The sequence below is a fragment of the Cygnus atratus genome, chromosome 3 (assembly GCF_013377495.2).
Source record: "Cygnus atratus isolate AKBS03 ecotype Queensland, Australia chromosome 3, CAtr_DNAZoo_HiC_assembly, whole genome shotgun sequence".
NCBI classification, from domain to species: domain Eukaryota; kingdom Metazoa; phylum Chordata; class Aves; order Anseriformes; family Anatidae; genus Cygnus; species Cygnus atratus.
Genome location: NC_066364.1, coordinates 64,165,399 through 64,186,024, shown reverse-complemented (window position 1 = coordinate 64,186,024; position 20,626 = coordinate 64,165,399). Strand labels below are relative to the sequence as shown.

General features: G+C 39.6%; 1 protein-coding gene across 2 annotated transcripts in view; it reads right to left on the bottom strand.

The window, feature by feature from the left end:
• AIG1 (androgen induced 1) overlaps positions 1–20,626 on the bottom strand; it is a 123,549-nt gene that overhangs the window by 67,219 nt on the left and 35,704 nt on the right. For both annotated transcript variants that reach the window (XM_035538866.2, XM_035538867.2), the window contains exons 2-3: positions 19,227–19,382; positions 11,202–11,303 (exon numbers count right to left, since the gene is read on the bottom strand). In XM_035538866.2, the coding sequence (XP_035394759.1) occupies positions 11,202–11,303; positions 19,227–19,382 (258 nt within the window). The remainder of the gene's footprint in view (positions 1–11,201; positions 11,304–19,226; positions 19,383–20,626) is intronic.

Here is a 20,626-nt window from a genome sequence, read left to right as displayed (position 1 = left end):
GTTCGGAGAGAAAGGATCAGTTCTTAGTAAAAGCTCTGGGTAACAAAGTAAATCCAGATTCACTTCGCAGTTCGATCTCTAACAAACTTCGGTAACCTCAGGCAAACCACAAATTCTGTGTTTCAGGTTCTCCTCTGTAATATAACTCATTTCTCCCAGTCTTTACCTGTTTTGTTCATTTACACTGCAAGAGGTTTGAGGAAAAAAACATTCATCTGTATCAAGTGCCCAGCTTAAAGTTACTCGAGATGTTCTTTAAAAGGGTACTGTCGTTGTTATTACACTAATAGCCAACCTACCATACTAACATGCTACGATCCTAGCAAACTGATGACATAGAGAACACGACTATGGGAGGCTCAGCAGCAGAGTGCTTGGGCAAGTGACTGGGAGATCTGAAGAGCCCCAGGGATAGGGGACAGAGGAGCAGTGAGAGTACAAAGCACTTCTTTTGTTTCTGTATGCACAAAAAAGTCAGACAAAATCGCTCTGCCAACAATGATCCTGCATAGTGGTCACAGGAAACCAAACGAAGCCGAATTTCTGCATGTTGGTCTAGAATGAATGGAGGGTCGCATTTTCAATGTATGCTGGGTACTTGAAGCTTCTCTTTCAAGCTTTTCCTCAGTGATGTACAGTACACACAATTATCACCTCCACGTTCTATGTCTCTCTCCAGCTGACTACTATTAACACCTCTTTATTTCAATATTTGGTTTCCTCTACTTTGCTCGCTTTTCTGTCTTTTCCTCTTAACAGCCTCTAAGACCATCATTTTTTCTCCTAGCTTCTGACACATGCGTTTCTTTCTCCTAATTCCCTCTGATTTTTCATCTTTCATTCCTCTGTTTCACGAGCAAAGACCAAAATGACATCCCCCTTATGTCTCTGATCTAAGAATACATATATTCACCTTTCAAAATGATTTGCAGCTGTATTTTTAAACAACTTGCAGCCAACGCACATTTGTTTGTTAATGGGAACATCAGTAAATCTGTGTACTAGTAAAAACACATTTGAATGGATGTTTCCTTTTTAGAATATGATATCATTTCCCATTTCATTTTAAAAAGTGCCTTAAAATACAAAGTTCAGTAGACCAACATACATATTTAATCTTTCCCATAAATAGTTCATGAAAATTTTCTACATTACATATTGTATTTGCAAAAGAAGCCACAAAAATGTGCATAGTAGTGACTCAGCAGTTTGGAACCCTGCATATAGGCTTTATAGAAAGCTGGTAAAACTCAAAATAACAGAATAAAAACCTAAAAGCCCCAAGATGCAAATAAAATTTCTTCCTGTGGGAAAAAAACTTAAGGATGTGATTTGAATATTAGAGCCATTTTTGATAAGGAAGAATTTCCTTTCCAGGCTTATTTGAACTTTCTATACTACGCATCACATCAGCCTACAGTGTTTTATGAGATACTAGTAGCCTGAAATTTAGTGTACAACCTTAGGTTATGTTATTATTTGGAGTGGAGGTCACTTCTGTTCTACAGAAGAATGGACAGCAATACCAGCTTCTAGCTCTTAGCTGTGTCTGCACCCATGAACCTCAAAGTAATTTGTAAAAAGGCCATTCTCTTCTTCATTGCAACTGAATGAACTGGATGCTAAGGCACATGAAAGGGAAATATCTGTGAGCACAGTGGTATTCTGGTCTGGGGCTGCAGCTGCCCTGCTTGGGACACCTCATAACCAGAATCAGGCATGGTGATATAAATCCTGTAACAGCCACCACTGTCTTGTTAACTGTCATTACAGAGCCCCACAAAATGCAGATGTTAACTAATTAAGACACATAAAAGCTTGTTTTCGATCGAACATTACGCAATTTCTGTCATTATTCAGTAAAATAGTGGCAGAACCAGGAATGAAACTGAAATTTAAAAACAGAGTTTAAACAGCACCTCAAATACACAGAGTTACTTGTTTTGAAGAGAAAGCAAGCTACGCAGAGTTAAAGGACACCAGTTAATATTGCAACAAAGGTGTAAGAGGACACACTGGCCACTGACCTGCCTTTTGCCACCTTGAAACACCTCTGTGCCCAGTGCTGCTTCTCCATGGTGGAGCTTTTCCGTGCTCAGGGAGCTGTGGTGTCAGAGGGATGAAGAGAGCCACCTTCCCACCCTCACGGTCCCTCTGAGAAGTGCCACCTCTGGAAGGCCACTCTTTGTGCCGGGCAGGGCACCAGGCTTGGACGGTGGTGATTTAGGTGAACATCCAAAGATAAACAGGGTTACTGCAGACCTGTGTGACTAGTGGCAGTGGCATACACATCTCTCAAAAATGCCCCTCAGGCTACACCCCGAATTTGAATCTCTTGTATTTGAAGAGTTACTAAAATGCAGTTTTAACTTATTTGTTTCTGTGTGGGAAAGTAAAAATATGGGGACTGAACTGCACAGCAGGGCAGAAACCAGGTTATGTCAAATGCTCATAGGCCACCATGAGCAAGAGTAATTCCCAAGCTCATTCCAAAATCCTTGATTTCTACAGATCAATGTGCACAAAACATTACTGCTGTGGCACTACTTCAACTTATTAATCATCTGAATATGAAATGCTTTCCCCAGAAATGCTGTCTGTTTCCAAATACAAAGACGTGTAAAAAGACAGCAATTAACAAAGAGAAAAGTTACTTTTAAAAAGTGGTAATTTGTTACAAAAACAATGTCAAAATATTTCCTTGTATTAGCATTCCTGTAGCGCTAATGATCTTGTGATGGAGGGAGAAGTAATATCTTTTATTTCACCAACTTCAAGGGCTGGAAAAAGCATCTAAGCTTTTGGGCTGAAACTCCCTTCACCAGGTCTGCTGATTCCTCTGGTATCGGGTCCATGAGAAATAACCCACTTTCCAACAATGATAAATAGGTAAAAATCTGGTCACTGAGTTAGTGCATATGTCTTCAATTGAAGGAAATGCTGTCTGCCAAGCTTCAACCAAGTAGATCATAGGTCTGTGAAAAAAAGAATCTAAAAGCATGGAATCCAGTTGCTATAGCGGCAAATTAAACAAATAAATGAGATACCATGGAATGCTGCAAAATATTTGTGGTCTGATTAAGTCATATTTGCCACATGTGTGAATACTAACAGCACAGTTTAGTACAGTGGGTACAACATAGTACAAATACACTTTTATCATATATACATATTAATTCTTATCTGAGTAAGTGCTAATGAATGTTAACAAGCGTGTCCAAGGATACAAAACACTGCACTTTATTGTAATCATAAGGTGAACTACAGTTCTCTTAAATGCATAAAGACAGACAATAATTGCATATTAAGCTACTATGTCTTTGAAACAATACTTGCATCCTAAGGCTTTTTTGTAGTGATCACTTCTAAGATGACTTGCAGACGGGGTGCTTTAGAATACGTAACCTGTAGCAGGGAGCTAACATACTAAACTTTCTTTAACATGAGCAACACCCCCAATATATAATTTTTTTCCCAGTGAAATGTTCTCCTTTCTTGATAAAAGACGCTATTTGAATATACTTATTGTTAATCATAATCCTGTATCAGTCACAGTTTGATCTTATCATCTGCCTATGTTCACTGGAAAAAAAAAGCACAAGAGAAAAAACAGAAATCTATTATGTTGAAAGATAAGGCAGGCACCTGATTTTAATTAAGAGAGAAAAGGGCATGCAGACTGTTATCAAAATGCTTATAAATTATTGACGCATTTTGCACTGATTTAAAAGTTAAACATTATAATCTGCAAACCGCATATCTGAGATATTGTGTGGTAGCAACAGAAAGATGTACCTGCTTAAGCACCCCAAAAGAACTGTGCATGGCTCCAGCAGTGACTGGGGTGAGCAATATAAGCTGCCCTGAACGTGAACGGTCAAACAAAACTAGCATTCTTATTACTGTCAGAGTTATGGGGATGAAGTGAGTGGGTTTCTGTCCCACTCTGCTGCTCGTTTAACAAACAAATCCAGCGTTCCAGGGCCAAACCCTGGTTCTAGGAAAACACTGCTCAGTACATTCTCCACACCCAGAGGAAGACAGAAAGTCTAAGACGCCCTTTGGACATCTTTTGGGGGCTTTTCATTGGTCATTTGTTTTGCGCCCATAGTAATCACTTTACCAAACATTTCTATGAGCAACTTCATTTGAAAGCCTGTTTCTGAGCTTTATTATTACTATTACTACTATTATTAATTTCAGGGTTACCCATGACTTTTTCCTGTTAAAGCAGAAAGGGTTGAAATGCAGACAGTACTCTTCCTTACCACCGGTGCCTCAAATACATGATCTTCCAGCATGCTCGCATCCCTCAGCAAGCAAATAGCTCATTTGACTGCTGTAACATGCAACACAACCCACACTTCACAGCTAGTTTGGAAAAATAAGGCACACTCTAAACAGGCTTGTTTTCAGCAGCAGGTCTGGAGGTTTGAGGGTCAGATTTTTGAGGGTCAGTCAAGACAGTGTACTGCATTGCCAGATAAAAACAGAGAGAGGCACCTGTGCCATTCTACATACAACACCCAGATACAATTCATGTGAACACAGGTCTTGTATTAACAAGTTCCACGTGGTTTTATCCCTAAATATTTTACAAGGATTTGAAGCTCCTGGCATTTCACCGTGCAAAAATTACTTCGTCTACCCTGTAGACCTATGTTCAACAGCAACAGAAGAAATTACACCCCTCTCAACAGCAGCATCACTGAGCCATCTCCTTGCTCTCACCTCCTCTGATTAGCAGATTGCAGGGAAGTTTTCCCAGGGAAGTGATGGAAAGATATGGTGAGGAACTCATACTCTTCATTTCCTCTTTTTAATCTTTTTCTTCTTTCTTTGCTTCCCCTTTCCTCGTCCTTCCCCTCCCCAAGATCCTCTTTATCATTTTGTCTCTTCCATCTTGTTTACATTACTTCCTGGTTCCTTTTTTATTCACTTGCCTCAGCCGCCCTTTTTTCTTCTTTTTAGGTTGGAACAGTATCAACTGACTTTTATATTCTTTTCTTTCCTCATACCTATCTTTTCCTCTCATCCAACTATCTTTCCCTAACCTCTTTTTTTGCTCTCTCCCCTTTGACAGCCACTGTCCTTGTTTTGGTGTGGACACCACGGGCTTTCAGCCTCTGTGCTAACAGGCTGAGTTACATTGCCTTGTCAACAAAGGAAGGCAAGCTTCAGAAAAACATCTGATCTGGGGAGCTTGGCTCTCACGCTTTTCATTTGTAATGCTCACCTCTAGAACAGGGCTCACAGGTTTAACATAAAAACTCAACAGTATTTTACTAAAGGTCTATCATTACTGTGTGTTGGGTGCTTATGTGTGGGGAGGAGGCTGTGTGTGTGCTTTTTGTAGATTACTAGAGATAACAAATAACCAGAAACATTCAGCACCTGTGCTCAGTTAGAAACCTGTCTTCAGCTTACTGTGAAGAGTCTCCTCTGGCAGCTATACAGCGTTGTTAAGGCCAGCTTCCCACTCCACAAAAAACACCGTGCTGTTACTGCATTAGGTGAAAGGGGTTTCCTAATGGTCTCAGAGGATGCCACCCACGTAATTCCGTCTTCTTTATCTAGAAGCCTCTCTCAATTTGGAAGTGCTAGCTATCACAAATTTTGACATACAACCAATTTCCATGCCCTTCACATAAGTAACAGAAAATCAAAAAAAAAAAAAAACAAAACCACAACATTTTTATGCGATTGCTCTTCTTCTCCCCAGAGTGGGGGGATAATTGGTCCTACTGTATTCATGCTCCAGTTGTGGAGCTGGCAGATAATGAGGAGAGATACCAGACACAGCAGCTTAACTACAGTATGAACATGCAAGGAGTGTACAGATCCAACAAGATTATTCTCACTCTTTTTTATAAATACTCTGAGTCCACAAGGGACCAACATCAATGATATTCTTTTCTTCAGACAGATGTTTAAATCATAGCCATCTAAAACTGGGTATTCTGTGGGAAATGGAGTTTATAATTAAGCTACAAATTTTCCATGATTGCTACCAGAAAACTTTGCAAGCTATGTAACAAGTGGAAACTACCTCCTGGAGCACTGAAGATCTTATTCACACCTAACATAAGAAAATACTATAGATGATTCAAGAAGAGCATTTAAGTTGTAATATCTTTGAGAGCCCTAAACTGGATTGAGAAACAAATCTAGGAACAGGTTAGATTTCTAGACATAAGTGTGAGACATTACCAAGGTGCAGTATATAGAGTAAAAATAGCCCACATATGGGATGTTGGTGCATTAGGAAATCCTCAAGAAGAATACTATACTACACTACTTCAAATGAGTCGTTTATGAAGAGGATTTTAGGACAACACACTGGATGAAAACACTTTGCTGAAAGAAAGGTCATCTCCTTGTTTGTACATCAGAGTGAGCATGGTGTAGCAACTGACCTGACTAATGAGGATGAGGCAGTTTCACCAAAAATTGCCAGTTTTAGACCTTTGAATCTCTACAGATCAGATTAACATGAATTTTAATTTTTGCGTGGCTTTTGTATTTTTATGCTCACTGAATCATTAAGGAAAAAAGCTTTCAACCAGAAAAAAAAAGGAACAAACCAGCCAAGGCCACTGAATCTAACACAAGACTGCCAGGAAGAGCAAAAATCGGATAGGTGGCGGGAAGGACTCTGTACCACTCTCCAGTGGGCTGAGGTTTTCAGCTGAGCAGCCAGAAAGAAAAAGAGAGGCAACTTGACAAAGAAGAAAAGATGTGTCACTTGGACAGGCTCCTTCCTCTCTTGTTTGTGTCTGCTATTTGTCCCTGGTTTTGTGCAACCTCTTGAGTGCCTTTGTTTCCAAAAAGTGGAATGAAAAGAATAGATTACTGAACAGAAAGAGTGCGTACAGATTGTAGTGGCACATAATCCATACAATAATCAATTTTCCAGCTCCTCAGAGTCTGACTGTATTCCCCTTCCCCAGCCTCTCTCCTCTAAAGAGTTTTCTTATGAAGACAATTCTTTGTTTCCGACCTCCAGAGACATTAAACTCTTCACTAAGTAAACTCTATCTCTGTATTTTACTTTCCTTGCCACAAACAAAAGATGATTCACATCTTTAAAAGGAATTTGGGACAGTGTCTATGAAAAACACAGAAGGACTCTTGCTGAAATGGTATGCTAACTTGGATAAATACTGTATGCAATCCTGCCATGTAACCTGGCTCAAAATCAACAGTGCTCAAGCTTAAATTAATTCAGACTACAGATCTGTTTATGTGGGCATCAGTTAGAATAAGGGCAACCTCTAGTTTTATAGTCTGTGCTAATATCAAAGAGAATATCACTTTTGGAAGCAGATGCTCTCCATGCATCATCCTACCCAGTCCCAACACAAAAGGGTAAAACAAATGAACAGATATGAATTCTATTACTGTGACATACCAGTTTTAAGCACTGAAGGTTAGCCTTTAATTAAAAATGCCTAACACTGATATAGATCACATAGATGGACATCAGAAATAGGGAAATAATATTTCTCATAGATAATAGGCCTATGGAATTAGGGGTTGATGTGGATTCAAAGTGCATGACAGTCTCAAGAACATGAACAGCATCTTTGACGGAAAAGTTCAGTAATTTGGCAGCTAAAATGGTAGCCAGCAAAGATGAATTCATCTGCATAATACCTAATAAATACAGGAAGTGAACGTGACACTTCAGAAACAGACCCAGGCTTAGACACAGCCTTATTCTTCAATAGTTGTCTTTACAGAGGTAGATTATTCCTACTGATAGAAACTTAACATCAGCTATTCAGATGTGGTCCTTCACGCAATAAACACAGATGAAGTCCCTGCTCTGCTAAAATCAACAGCAACCCTGCCCTTGACCCCCCCATGATTTCTCAAGTCTTAGTGATACCATTGGTTATGAATGAATCAACTGACTGAGGCGATGAAATATAAGAGCCTTATGGCACAGTACAACTCTATTAGTCATGTCTTTCACAAGTGCACAAATCTGTATGTATGGGGTACCATCTGGTACCAGAAAGTGCCACTGACTACACAGATTTTTCTGTAGACAAGAATTGTATTTTTAACTATTATGGCATATATATAATAGAAATATCATTCTGAAAAACCAAAGGCAATTTTATAGTCTGGTAAATAGTTTGTGATTTGACATTTGTGTACTGTGATGAGCCTTCTTCCGTTTCTATAAAACTTTATACACAATACTAAGAGTAATATTAAGAGTGAATTGGTAATGGGATTGCATAGCCCTGGGGCTCATTTCCCTTATGCTTTCCATTTCTAGAGATTTTTTTTTTTAAATTAGGCATATTTTTAATATTGAAAAAATGTTTCTGTGAAAGAGTGGTATGAGTGCTAGCAAGACATTAATATCAATTCAATAAATGTTTTTTTTTTAATTATAGACAAAGTTCTAACTGCAGAGAATGGATACAAAGGTAGGAGAAGGAAAAAGGGTGAAGAGAACTAATTACTGTAAACTAACAAAGCAGCAGACAGTGCTGCACAGAGTACTTCTGCTTGGGCTAATGCACTTAATCGGGCCAGCCCTTCAAACAATTTCTTCATATAGCCTTAAAGATAGTCACCCTAAAATGGTTTTAAAGTATGCACACTCCAGAGTATTTTGATATATGTCCGTATTACTGTTGAGAATGGTTGCTATTATTAGAGCCACAGATTTTATGACTTACCTTTCCTTTTCGCCTTGTAGATTTTGCAGGCTGATGTTGACAGTCGAGCAACTTGTTACAGCTAGTTATAATACGTGTCAGAAACTTCTGAAAAAATGACTTCATTTAAAGTAGGGAATCTTCTTACCATGGAAGACATTCTTACCATTTTAGTTGAATTCTTCCACTTTTTGTGGCTATTTTTTCTAAGCACATGCTTAGGGAAAGTAGTAAAAAAAAACCTGGACAGACTGTTTACATGTGAAATTAGCATTTAAGCTCAAATCATTAGGAGCTGCACCAGGCACTGTAGGGAATGTTCACAGAGAACAGGAACTTATCAACAACAATGTAGTAACAGAAAGACCCAACTCTTCCTGTCTGATTTCATTCTGCCAAGGGTAATGAATCGCTTCTGTAAGTTTTGTTGTGCAAGGTTAGGCTCCAGCACAGCCACTCTTGAGTTCAGAAAAATTATCACCAAGCGTGCACAGCTGCTGTCAAAATGTACAAGAAAAGATGAGAATAAATGTTTACTTCAGTAGAAAACAATAGCTGTGGACTTTGACTTTTCTGAAACTCTGTTGTTAGAGGTCCTACCCTCTTGCCAAGGGGACCTTTATCATGTTCTCTAAAAGCCACCATGTCAAAGTTGTAACTCTGCTAATAAATGAGGCCAGCATTCTCACGGTAGTTTATGAAGAACAATTTCTCCCCAGAATCTCCATCCTCATCCCCCAAACCCCGTCACATTATGATGGGCAATGCATCAGAATTAATTATTATGAAAACTGGTGAAGATAAAATGATGGCTAAAACATCAAAAAGAATTAGACTGAAAGGTGGTGAAAAGCCCAACAGTCATGAGCCTTCCCTGTGACTGAGCTGAAGAACACTTGGATAAATGGAGACTGACACAGCAAACAATTCCTTTACAAAGAACTTTCAAAAATGCCTTCTACAATATTCCAAGCTGAAAATAAAGATGTCTAAGATGACTGCATGCAATTCATCTCAGCAAATGCTGCTATGCCCAAAAATTTCAAACAGAAGATTTCTTCAAATCTACCAGTAATTATATACTTCTAACAAAGCGGCAGGAACTTGAATTGCCTTTTAGTTATGGCACAGAAGAGACTTCCTGAATACACAGGACCACTTGTTGTCAAATGCTTCACTTTCATGAAAAATGTTACAGGTTAGGCACTTTCAGTATGTGGAATGTCACCTGGAAGAAACATCATCAGAGTTGGCACTGATGTGGTGTTGGAAAAAATGTACGTATGGCTTGGCAGCACTTGCAAGTGTTCAGTTTGTGACCTCAAAACTCAAAGGAGGACAGTCCAAACAAACACTGTTAAGAGTCACCGGTCTCTTTGCTCAGCTCTACACATACACATCATTCATGCCATTCTTCTCACAACATCATAAAAAAGTGCAGTATCTAGCAGAAGCTGATGCTCCTCTTATCAGTAGGAACTCTCATACTGCTCCTTTAACATAAACAATTTAGGGAATGAATATACAGCAATGCCATCAGCCCCACTCCACAAAGGAGCAATTTATCAAGGTCAACAGCAGTGGACAAATCTTGATCTGCTGCGGATCTGCTGAAGGATAAGCTCTGTTGTCATCTACCGATGAACAACAGTGTAAAGTGGCTTGCCATGCCTTGCTATGGAAAACAAAATACCAAAGAAATATTTTGCACCAACAGAGCAAGAGAAGCAAACATTACACCTTTCAACTCCAAATACTGCATGAACTGTTGTAAGCACCTGTTGCAAAAATGTACCCCTTACCATTTAAACATACAGTTGAGAGAAATAATGTCCTACCTGACATACCAGATAGGGATGAAAAGTTCAAATTTCTTCTCGGAAACTACTTCTATGAGTACAGATTCAGCAATTTTAAAACTACTACACCTTTACCTTAATGCATGTAATTCCATATTTAAAAAAAAAAAAAACAAAACTCTGATACAGGTTCTGCTATACGAGTGTGGTATACTTGAGAAATGAGAAAGTATTTTGATTTTTTTTTACAAACACAGAAGTCCAAAAAACGTAAAGAGATTTTCTGAACATTCATTTTTACCAAAAATATTTCATCACAAATAACACTTTTTACAGAGTTGTAAAGAATCATTCAAATGTTTCTGTCATTTTGCAGCAAGATTTGTCAAAGTCAACACTTTTGTTTTGTGGAGAGTATCTTTTGATTAAATTTCTACATGACCAGGATGGCATTACTCTGGGAAGGGTACCCTATCACAGAAAACAGCCCACCCCCAAAACTAGCCTGGGATGTAGGACGCACAAGTTCTAATCTCCACATTGTTTCAACCTAATAGGGATTCAAATGACTCAAGGACTCAAGGAAGGAAAGATGTTATTCTCGCTTGCAAGCAATGTTCCTTAATCACTTCTGAGAAGATTAGTGCTAAGTGTACACAGAGTCATACACATAGAATCTTAGACTTTTATTTACACAAGGAAGCATTTGCATCACTTTACTCACCATTCCATGATTTAGCCATGCTGGTATAAAATTATCGAGCAGCTTTGGGTAAACCAGTTCCCTGTCATAGATATAGATGCTCCAAAACATCGTCACAACAAACTAGGAAAAAAAAAAAAGGGAGACATAATTAAATAAATGTTTCTGAGCAATTAGCTACATATTCTAGATTGCAAAGTGGGGCATTTAGCAAATGATCTATGGACAGATATAGATACAATTGTTCTTTGACCCAATCAATAATATGAACCTGGATTATTCTTTGCATTCACTGTTCCAATTTTTTTTTGACTTTCAGCCTGGAAAAAAAATCCCTTTTTTTTGACTTATGTGCCTGTGGCCAAATTACAACTGAGTACTGTACTTTAGTAGCAGATGTGGTGCATAAATAATGTTCCACCACTAATGGGACAGAAAACAAATGGAAAATCAGGCAAAATATCACTTGGAATTCATAAAACATATAAGTATGAAGCATTCATCCCTGAACGGAAGCCTATAAACTCATCTTAGCACTTTTTAATGTCAGCCATCAAAATAGCATTATTAAAAAAAAACATTAACACTTCAGCCAGTCTGCACACAATTCACGGACTGGGATGCACAGAGAAGAGTTCCAGTATTCCCCTCGCTTGTCAGTACAAAATTTGCCCTAGCTCTTGTCAGAGACTATTTACTTGGAGCCCAAAGAAAGACCATTATTTTCTCTAAACTGAGGGCAGGACAGATGGCTCAGATAAAGTTTGTGCTAGGCTCAACATTTGCCAAATTGTCACTAATTCATTAAAGATAATCTGATGTCTGAAAAGCAAAGACAATATAAAACCACAGAAAATTACAGAAATAATAGTTTTAGCTTACCTTAGCTGGGGAAAGAACAGTCTGTAGCCTTCTAATTAAAATGCAATTGCTTTTTTTACCTTGAATTTGAGCTCTTATTGCTTACAGCAGTAAAAAATGGTATCTAGGCCAGGAGCTTTCCAGTGACAATTTTGAGGGGATCTCTACGCTGTAGCAACATGTCTGAGTTTCAAGTTTGAGACAACAGATATGACTTGCACTGAAATCAGCAAGGAAGTACTCATATACATCTGAACCGATTTGGCCCGTGATCTTACTTAGATGGATTAGGACTAATCTTGGAGGAAGAGATGAGAGAAAGTGCAAGAAACATGGGGTGAGCACAGCGAGGTCAGCAAATTATGAGTGTGTGATAGCGTAGGTATAAGTTGTTTCATATGCTTGTAAGGTCTGTAAAGCTAAAACCGAGGTTACAGTTTATCGGTGGCACCTTGTTCTAGCCTCAGGAACACACGCCTCGGTCAGACAGCTATGTGAATGATCCGAAGCAGTACGCTGTTCCCTCGGCGTGCATACAGTACATAGTTTCTTGGTTTCCAGCACACTCACCCGTCTGTTACGACAGCTATCGGTGCCTGCTCGGAATAAGCTCGGAGACCATTTGACTAGTACGCTGAGGCCAGGAAAAAAAATAGGGTATGATGGACAGCCCGAAAAATATTGCAAGTGTAAAGTACCCCACAAGAAGTCTCTCTTCTGGCATTGGCACAGCCCAGCTCTATACACACCTGCTGACACATGAGTGCCAAGATAGGAATAGCTGAACAGCGGGGAAAATGGAAGCAAAGTATCCTCTTCTCTATAGGCTTCCTAGAAGTCACGCATTATTGCAGTGGGTCTCTGAGAACCTGCTAAGACCAACTGGGACATAAAACCTCACGGAGATTCAGGCACACGAAGAACAAGATTAGATAATGCTTTTTTCCAAAGAAGTTTTACAGCAAGGACAATCACCCAGAACTACGCTGAACCTCATTGTGCTGAACACAACATAGCTGGCATGTTTTGATCTACGATTTCTGTGTGGAGCAGCATAAAACAATTGACTTTGCCATGGAGGTAAAGATAGGAAAAGAGGGGATGCGCCATCTGTCCCTTTACCAAAGTCAGCCAATGGATGGAACGAGATCAGCCTAGCTGGTTGCAGCCATCTGGAGGTACAGACGGCAAACGCTGCTTAGCGAAGCACTATCGCAAGGTAGACATAAGGTAAAGGAAGTGCGCAAAACCCAGAGTGTTACAGAACCAGCCTGTCCCAGAGGATGACCAGACACGAGACAACACAGCGCCCTGGGGAAGATCCCTCCCGGTGTCTGGATGGTTCACCTTGCCTTTCTTTACAATTCGTTCATTTGGATAAAATGAATCCTACAAATGAACTGTTGAACTAAAATGAACTATAAAAATAAACAATTTGGATAAAAAAAGTTATTATGAGGACTTCCTATTTAGATCCTTTGGCTGCTTCTGAATTTGTTCTTTGATTAATAAGCAGTTCTTGCTCTGGTACTTCAGAACCACCTCTGCTATTCCTACACTGTGCTACTGGTAAAACGTTACCTGAGCTGGGCTTTGCCAAGGTCACACACAGCCATGAACTGCAAGGCCACTGCAAGGAGCTGCTTCTTTACGCTGCCTATGTAAGGCTCAGAATTGCATCTCTTACGCTTATAATCCCATCTTCCTTGTGGCACGGTTCATTACTGTTAGGGCCAGAGTCATGGTACTGCCCTCAAAAGCCAAGCTGAACAGGCTGCTCAGGGGCAGCACATAATGATTATTTCTGGGAGTCCAGTACTTTTATTTTCCTTTGTTCCCGAGCCAAAATGACACAAATGTCACTCTTCCACCACCTCTTCACACAAACTCGAGGTCTGGAATTCGAGGAAGAAAACGGACACCAGGAATTGCTTTTACACTTCTTTGCATAGAAATATCCTAAGACTGCCAACCTTCTGAAGACACTGATGACTTGGTTAAACAATATAAGGTTAAGCACCATAAAAAAACAGAAGAGTCCCTCTTTTGCTGCTTTCCTGTCTAGGGTCATTACAGACCAAAGGGAACCTCAAATTTGCAAACAAACCTTGGAAATTGTTTGAAAATATGGAGTAGCTACAGACATCTGGAGTATCACCAAATAAATACACACCAGCGGAAACAAAAAACAAGTCTGAAAACAAAACTCTTTTTTCCCATTTAAGGAGATTCTCCTTAAGCTTTTGTCTTCTGTCTCTGAAGCTTTAGAAAAGGACATGAGAACATGTGGCACTGCCACAGGGGCAATTTTAGAGGACAAGCTGGGAAATGGTTGGTGAGTCAAAAAGGAAAACAAGAAGCTTTATCAAAATACTGTGAATGGAAGCAAAAAAGGAACTAAGAGGGGGAAGCCAATGAAACGAATTGCATAATTTGCTGTTTCAGATGAGCCCAACCAAGAAATGTTATGCAAAACAAGAATGAACCCAGTGGATCTTTATTTTCCTGCACTATGTATTTTTGGTTTTGGCTGGGCTGCAGTTAGGTTCACTCATTTCCTGGATGGCTTCACGACAAAGTAAAAAAAAACAACTCTGGCCTTGACAAAATTACATCTAAGTACACGTTGTGCAGTTAAAGGTAAGTTTTCTGGCTGTCTCCCAAGACAGCTGTGGTTAAGTGCAAGTATAAATATATCACTTGGGAGCATCGTTGAGGGTTAAAGGCATTACATATAGAAGTGAATTGTTATTAAAAGCAGACTGCCATAAGTGCAAACTGGCATGGTACTACTGGCTTTATGTGGGATCTAGCGCTAGCACAGAATCACACCAACTGAATTGCAAAAGGGCCAATGAAAGAAATCACAAAGAGTGTGAACTGAAAACCAGGGAGGGCTCTCCTTGGAAAAGAGAGTTCAGCAGTCAGCTGTACTGCATGCTCATGCTTCCCTCACCAGTTGCTATTTCACCACCAATGAGGGCAGAATCTGGAATAGAAAGATTTTGGCACGGCAGAATCAGTTACAGAAATAAAAGTGTTTTGTAGTCCAGTAAAATAACAAGGTAAGTAGAGGACTGCAGCAAATGCCTACACATCTTTCCTTGGGATAAGATCTCTAATCAGTGTTATTAATTGTCAACAGAAGAAGGGTGATCAGCTTTCCTTTTGACTGCACTAGCGCCTTCTTAAAATACCACAGAGAAACCAGAGATACGGAAGCATGCCTGGCTTTCTGTCTTTAGCATCACAGCTTTTTAAAAGCATAAAAGTATAATTTATGCAAATGAGATCATTCTTGCCAGTTTAGACTCAGGCCCAAACTGAGCTATTAAAACTACATAATAATGTACAGTCTGTGATTTTCTAGACAGCAATTGCTCTTCTAATATGTAACAATATCCATTTTCTTTCTTCATTCTATTTCTATTAGACATAGTCTTAAACACCTAGAAATGCCCATTCTATCTCTTTCTCTTCTTGTATGGTACAAATGAGTCACAATAACCACTGATAAAGCCATATACAGTTTACACAAAACACTAAGTAGCAAAAGAAACTTGGAAACTCCATGATCTTGTCAAACAAATAGAAAAGAGTAGGGATAGTTTAAAACACTGGCATAGGCTTTGACTTGTACGCTTGCCTTACATTTCTTTCGTAAACTATTCCCAACACAAATCTCCTTCAGGATGATAAAGGGGTGGTAAGCGCACCCAGAATAGACAAGAATTGGTAGTAGACTTCTAAAATAGGCCTATTGCAAACTTTTTTTTTTGGTGGATGCTTCCTGATCTCTTAGGCATTTGAATAGTATCCCAGCCTTATAGGAACCTTAAAAAGGGCCAGAAGTGTTGCCCAGCGACTTCATATGGAATAACACTTTACTGCACAGAAAATTGGTTTGTTGATTTCTGATTTCATTCTCTTAAAAGCTACACTAAAAAGAAGAACAACAGGTACACAGGAGTCATTAGGTCCTTCGAAGAGGTTCATGTTTATTGCTTGATGCTCCTAAACCTAATAGCAGGTTGGCAACTCTCAGTTTTATCAGAGCCCCTGGAGATACGCAATGCATAGCACAACACTGGAGAAATTTGATTTGCTGCAAAGATTTTGCAAGATTTGATTTGTTGCAAAGCCACCCAAGGAGTTTGTTTGCCCTTGGGCTCGTTCTTTCCCTTCCTTTGGAAGGTGGGAGGAGGTTGGTGGTCAGACTTCCCAGGTGGTTTACATGTTACACTTTTAAAGGAAGTACTAAAAATGAAATGCTGTAGTTTGTTATGTGTTTTTTCACACATCATTGTTTGACTTGGGAGTGGAAACCCCTTTTCTCATCTATATTTCAGAGCAAGTCGTCTCAAGGGCTTCAGTAAGCAGGAAATAAAGAAAAAATGTGTTGAATAGCTCTTGAGAAACTACAGTTAGTGGGCTTTAAAATGTTCCCCTAGTATTTGCATTATTCCCTAAATATGCCCTGTGTAAAACACTGAGCAATAAGAATAATTTAGATGTTAAAGTAACTGACAAGTATTTAAGCATGGCCACTGTACTGTTACATTAGAAACCCAACAAGGATTTTATTCACATCTGTTCAATTTTTCTGTGTGAATATTCCCTCATGCCGCTACTGGAAAGCACTGAGAAGCTCCACGGAGAGCTACGTGGGTGAGACTCAAAAAAAAAAAAAAAATCCGCATTTGAACTTACATTGTTCTTTTTTTTTATTTTTTTGGAGTGAAGAAGCTGTTAAGAGAATATGGGAAATAAGGGAACTTTAACTTTTTTCCTGCAGACACTCTGTTTTTTAATAACTTCTTCCTAAACAAGCACCCCTGGCATATCAGAATTTCACTGGGTATTTTCTTGCACATAAATAGGTCTTTAAAGAACAAAACCAGCATTAGACATTTGCTACTTTCAGGCAAACCCTTCCTACTCATAACCACATTAAAGAAAAGCGGTGCCAGCCTGTGGCGGGTCTGCTGTCCCACAGGCACTGCCTAGTGCTTGGGCACATGGTAGCTGTGATGGCTGTCAGAGAGGGTAAGGTTTTGGGAAGGAGCTGCCTTGGTGTGTCTTACATGTTAGACATGTAAGCCTGAGGCAGGGCAATGAGGCCAGTGTTACTTTCTGAAGCTCTGTTTGTCTCTCAGTAGCCATGAGAAGAAGCAACAATAAAAACAACCTTTTTAGGCTTTCTTCATTAGTAGTAAATTGAAAGAATATGTGGTAAACAATTGTTCCACCTCCCCACTGAAACATTACCTTTAGGAATTAAGAGCATCTGTTCAAGGAGCGTGGCCATTCCTTTATTTTCTAGATTATTTTCTAGATTTTTTGTGTGTGTGTTTGTGTGTGTGTGTGTGTGTAAGAAGTTGTTTCTGCATGAAACCACTGAGAAGCAAGCTAGCTCCAGGTATGCAAAATGTCCCTTGGGAACTGTGTAAATTTTGCAACAGTACATTTAGAGCAGGGGATGACTAGTGGTGATTCCTTGCTTACTAGTGGCAAGCAAAACACTGCATGAAAGAAACCCACAAAACATGCAGCCGAAAATTGCTCTCAGAATTGCCAAGCCAAAATGAAGCTAATATTCTCCAAGATCTTGAAAGTTTCAAGGTCAGAAACACTGCAAGGGTGGAAAAGTACACTGACATCAGAACAGCGCTAAAACGGAGGCAGGAGAGAATCCTTGTAGATTGTTTTGATGCTTACACTTGTATATTGAAAAAGGCACTTAAACTCTTTAAATAAAGACAAATAATGTTATATTGTTCTTTCTTCACTTCTAGTATTAACATGGTAGGAAAATGAGCTGCTGCTGATCACAATCACTACTACTTCATAATTCCCAAACTCCCTCAAAATATACATGTAACATATATATCTCTGCACACATAAAATACCTATTTGCAAGCCTACTTATTCAGAGATTTTTTAAAATGTATTATTTGATACTAATTCCTCTATCATGGCTGGAGAACTGCAGTTTGCTACCCCAACATGAACTGTGGCAGTTCCCAAGAGGTAGGCCAGCAAGTACAGTAAGTGAAGGCTACCAAATGGGTATTTATGCAGGAAACACCTTCACAGGGTTTCAGATACGCTTTGCATTTTCTAACTTCTTGCAAAAGCATTCTTTATTTCTTCATATATTGTGAAATCTCACATTACTGAGAATCACATGTAATGAAGCATCTCTGAATATAACAAATTATAAATGATATATTGATAAATTGGGTTAAGTGCTGTTAATTGAAAATGAGTGTTCAGCTTTATTGAAACGGTACAAACTTTGAGGCAGTTTTCTAGTAGTTCTACAATGAAAAAAGTGAATGTATTTTGAACTACTCTACATCGAAATTAAAAATCAGAAATCAAGTTTCAATCCAAATTATACTAAAAGCAGTACTTTAATGAAAGGTTCTCCATTCTTTTAATGTAGCCTAAACTTAGAACTAATCTGAGACAGACACACTCCCACGTAAAAACATAAAATTCTGGATTTTCAGACTTTTTCAGTGTGTGGTATGAAACACCTCAAGACATTGAGCGCCTTTTGCCTCTGAAAGAGAAGTGCAGTGTCCCAGTGGAACAGAATCCAATCCAAAGAATAGTTTTCCTTTGAAAAAGACATCTAAAACCATATTATTCCATATCTTCTGTGTGCCTTTTTTTACGTTACCGACTAACTCCTTTTTTCCTACCCCATTTCTTCTGTCAGCTCCAAATCCCCCATGGGATTAACAAGGATCAACCTGGATTTTAGCTTCCCTTCTTCTCCATGACAGAACTGCACACAGCCTGGGAGCTCCAGTCAGGTCGTTATGGTGTAAAACATGTCAGTCAGCACTTTCTTTCCAACTGATGATGACACAAGGTGCAGAAGAAGCCCAGACTGATTCTTAAGAACCCACCAGTGGAATTCACATTTGAAATCACTTCTACAATCTACTTCCTATAGTAAAGTACATTTTTTAATGAACCAAAAATAATTTCAGCAACATCAGCGTTCTCTTACACCTGTGATAAATACAGAGTAGTAAAATCACCTCTACCATGTTTCTCTTTCTCTGTAGTCTCATGTGAAGAGATGTAAAAGCCTTTCAGGCAAAAGACAACCAGCAAACACCACCACTCACCCAGCCTGTGAAGATGTGCACAGATTAACACCACACTTACCACTCCGATGGGGAAAGCCAGAACAGCCATCATCCAGTCGCGGAGGGAAATGAGTTTTTTCAGCTGCCTTTCTTGTTCTTGACTGTCATTTCCTTTAGTGAGAAGACTGGAAAGGTCGGTCAACACGCAGATCCCAAAGAAGACAGCCTGGATAACCTGCATAGAAACGGGAACACATCTTGAGGAGTGGAAACACCGGATTTTGGCAGAGAGCAGAGGCAGATGCAGGCACAGGTGAGGAATAGCACCTCAGAACAGTGTCAGGGAGTGGGGAAGTTACCTCAGTTACTTCAAGATGAGTAGAATTTGTTCACGTTAAACATAAAGGTCCCTTGTGCTTCCAGGCTGGGAGTTATCTGGGTAAGTACAGTATTCACCTAAACCAGTTTTCCAATTGTTAGTCCATAAGGTTCACATTCTGAGCACACTGAAATAAACACTCTGACCAGGATGCCAGTGCAGGGAAAATACACTAAGTAGGTAGTTAGTAAAATTAAAAGAAACCTGATTTTGCTGTTGGTAGGTTTCATGTCCATTACCTCAGCTGGAAGACCCTGCTTGCTTTTCATGTTTCTGGGGGAAGCTGTGCAAATGGAAGGACTGTTTCGCTGGTGGTAAGCCCACCCACGCGTCAGCCAGGTGCCACCTGCCTGGGGGCTGAACTACAACGATCACCCCTGCTTCACCCCATAAAGCTAGGCCCCAAAGCCTTCATCTCAGCAGTGGAAAAAGCGAGAAACGCTGCCTGTAAAAACAAAGGAAATAAAAAAGATGAGCGGTTCTTCCTCATGTGCCAGGAGCCAAACCTGGAGACCCCCCCTGCCCAGGAGCGAAGAACATGCCTGAGGCCTCCTGAGAGACTCGGCACGCACCACAGGCACTGGCAGATCCGTCACTGCAGCTCGGGTCACCAGCGACACAATGACCAAGCTGCAGGAGTCAGCCAGGCTCTCACTTCGTGATGGCAGTCTGCCATTTGCCTGTCCTCTTTTTTGTGTGTTTATGTGTGCAACACTGTGAGATTATCTCTTGTATTAAATTGTTAGTTTAATCACCTGAACTCACCGATTTGGTTCAAACTTGACTTGGTCTTAGCTTGATACTGTGTTTTTCTTCCTTAATTAGCTTAGTAAAATTGTAGTAAGTTAGCTCAGGAATGCTCTTGCCTGAGGACGTATCAACTTGCTCATCCTTTTTAGTACAGTTCAGAAAAAGTGCACAGAGTTTGTTTACTCTCAGAGCTTGAAGCCCAGGTCACAAACCCACATGCATCGGGTAATCTCAGGTAAGAAATTAACAAAACACGGGCTTGGTTCCCAAACTGCACAGTGATTCATCAAAAACCATACACATACACTTAAAATACATACTAGATGTTTTTTCCAAAACAAGCCTGGAGT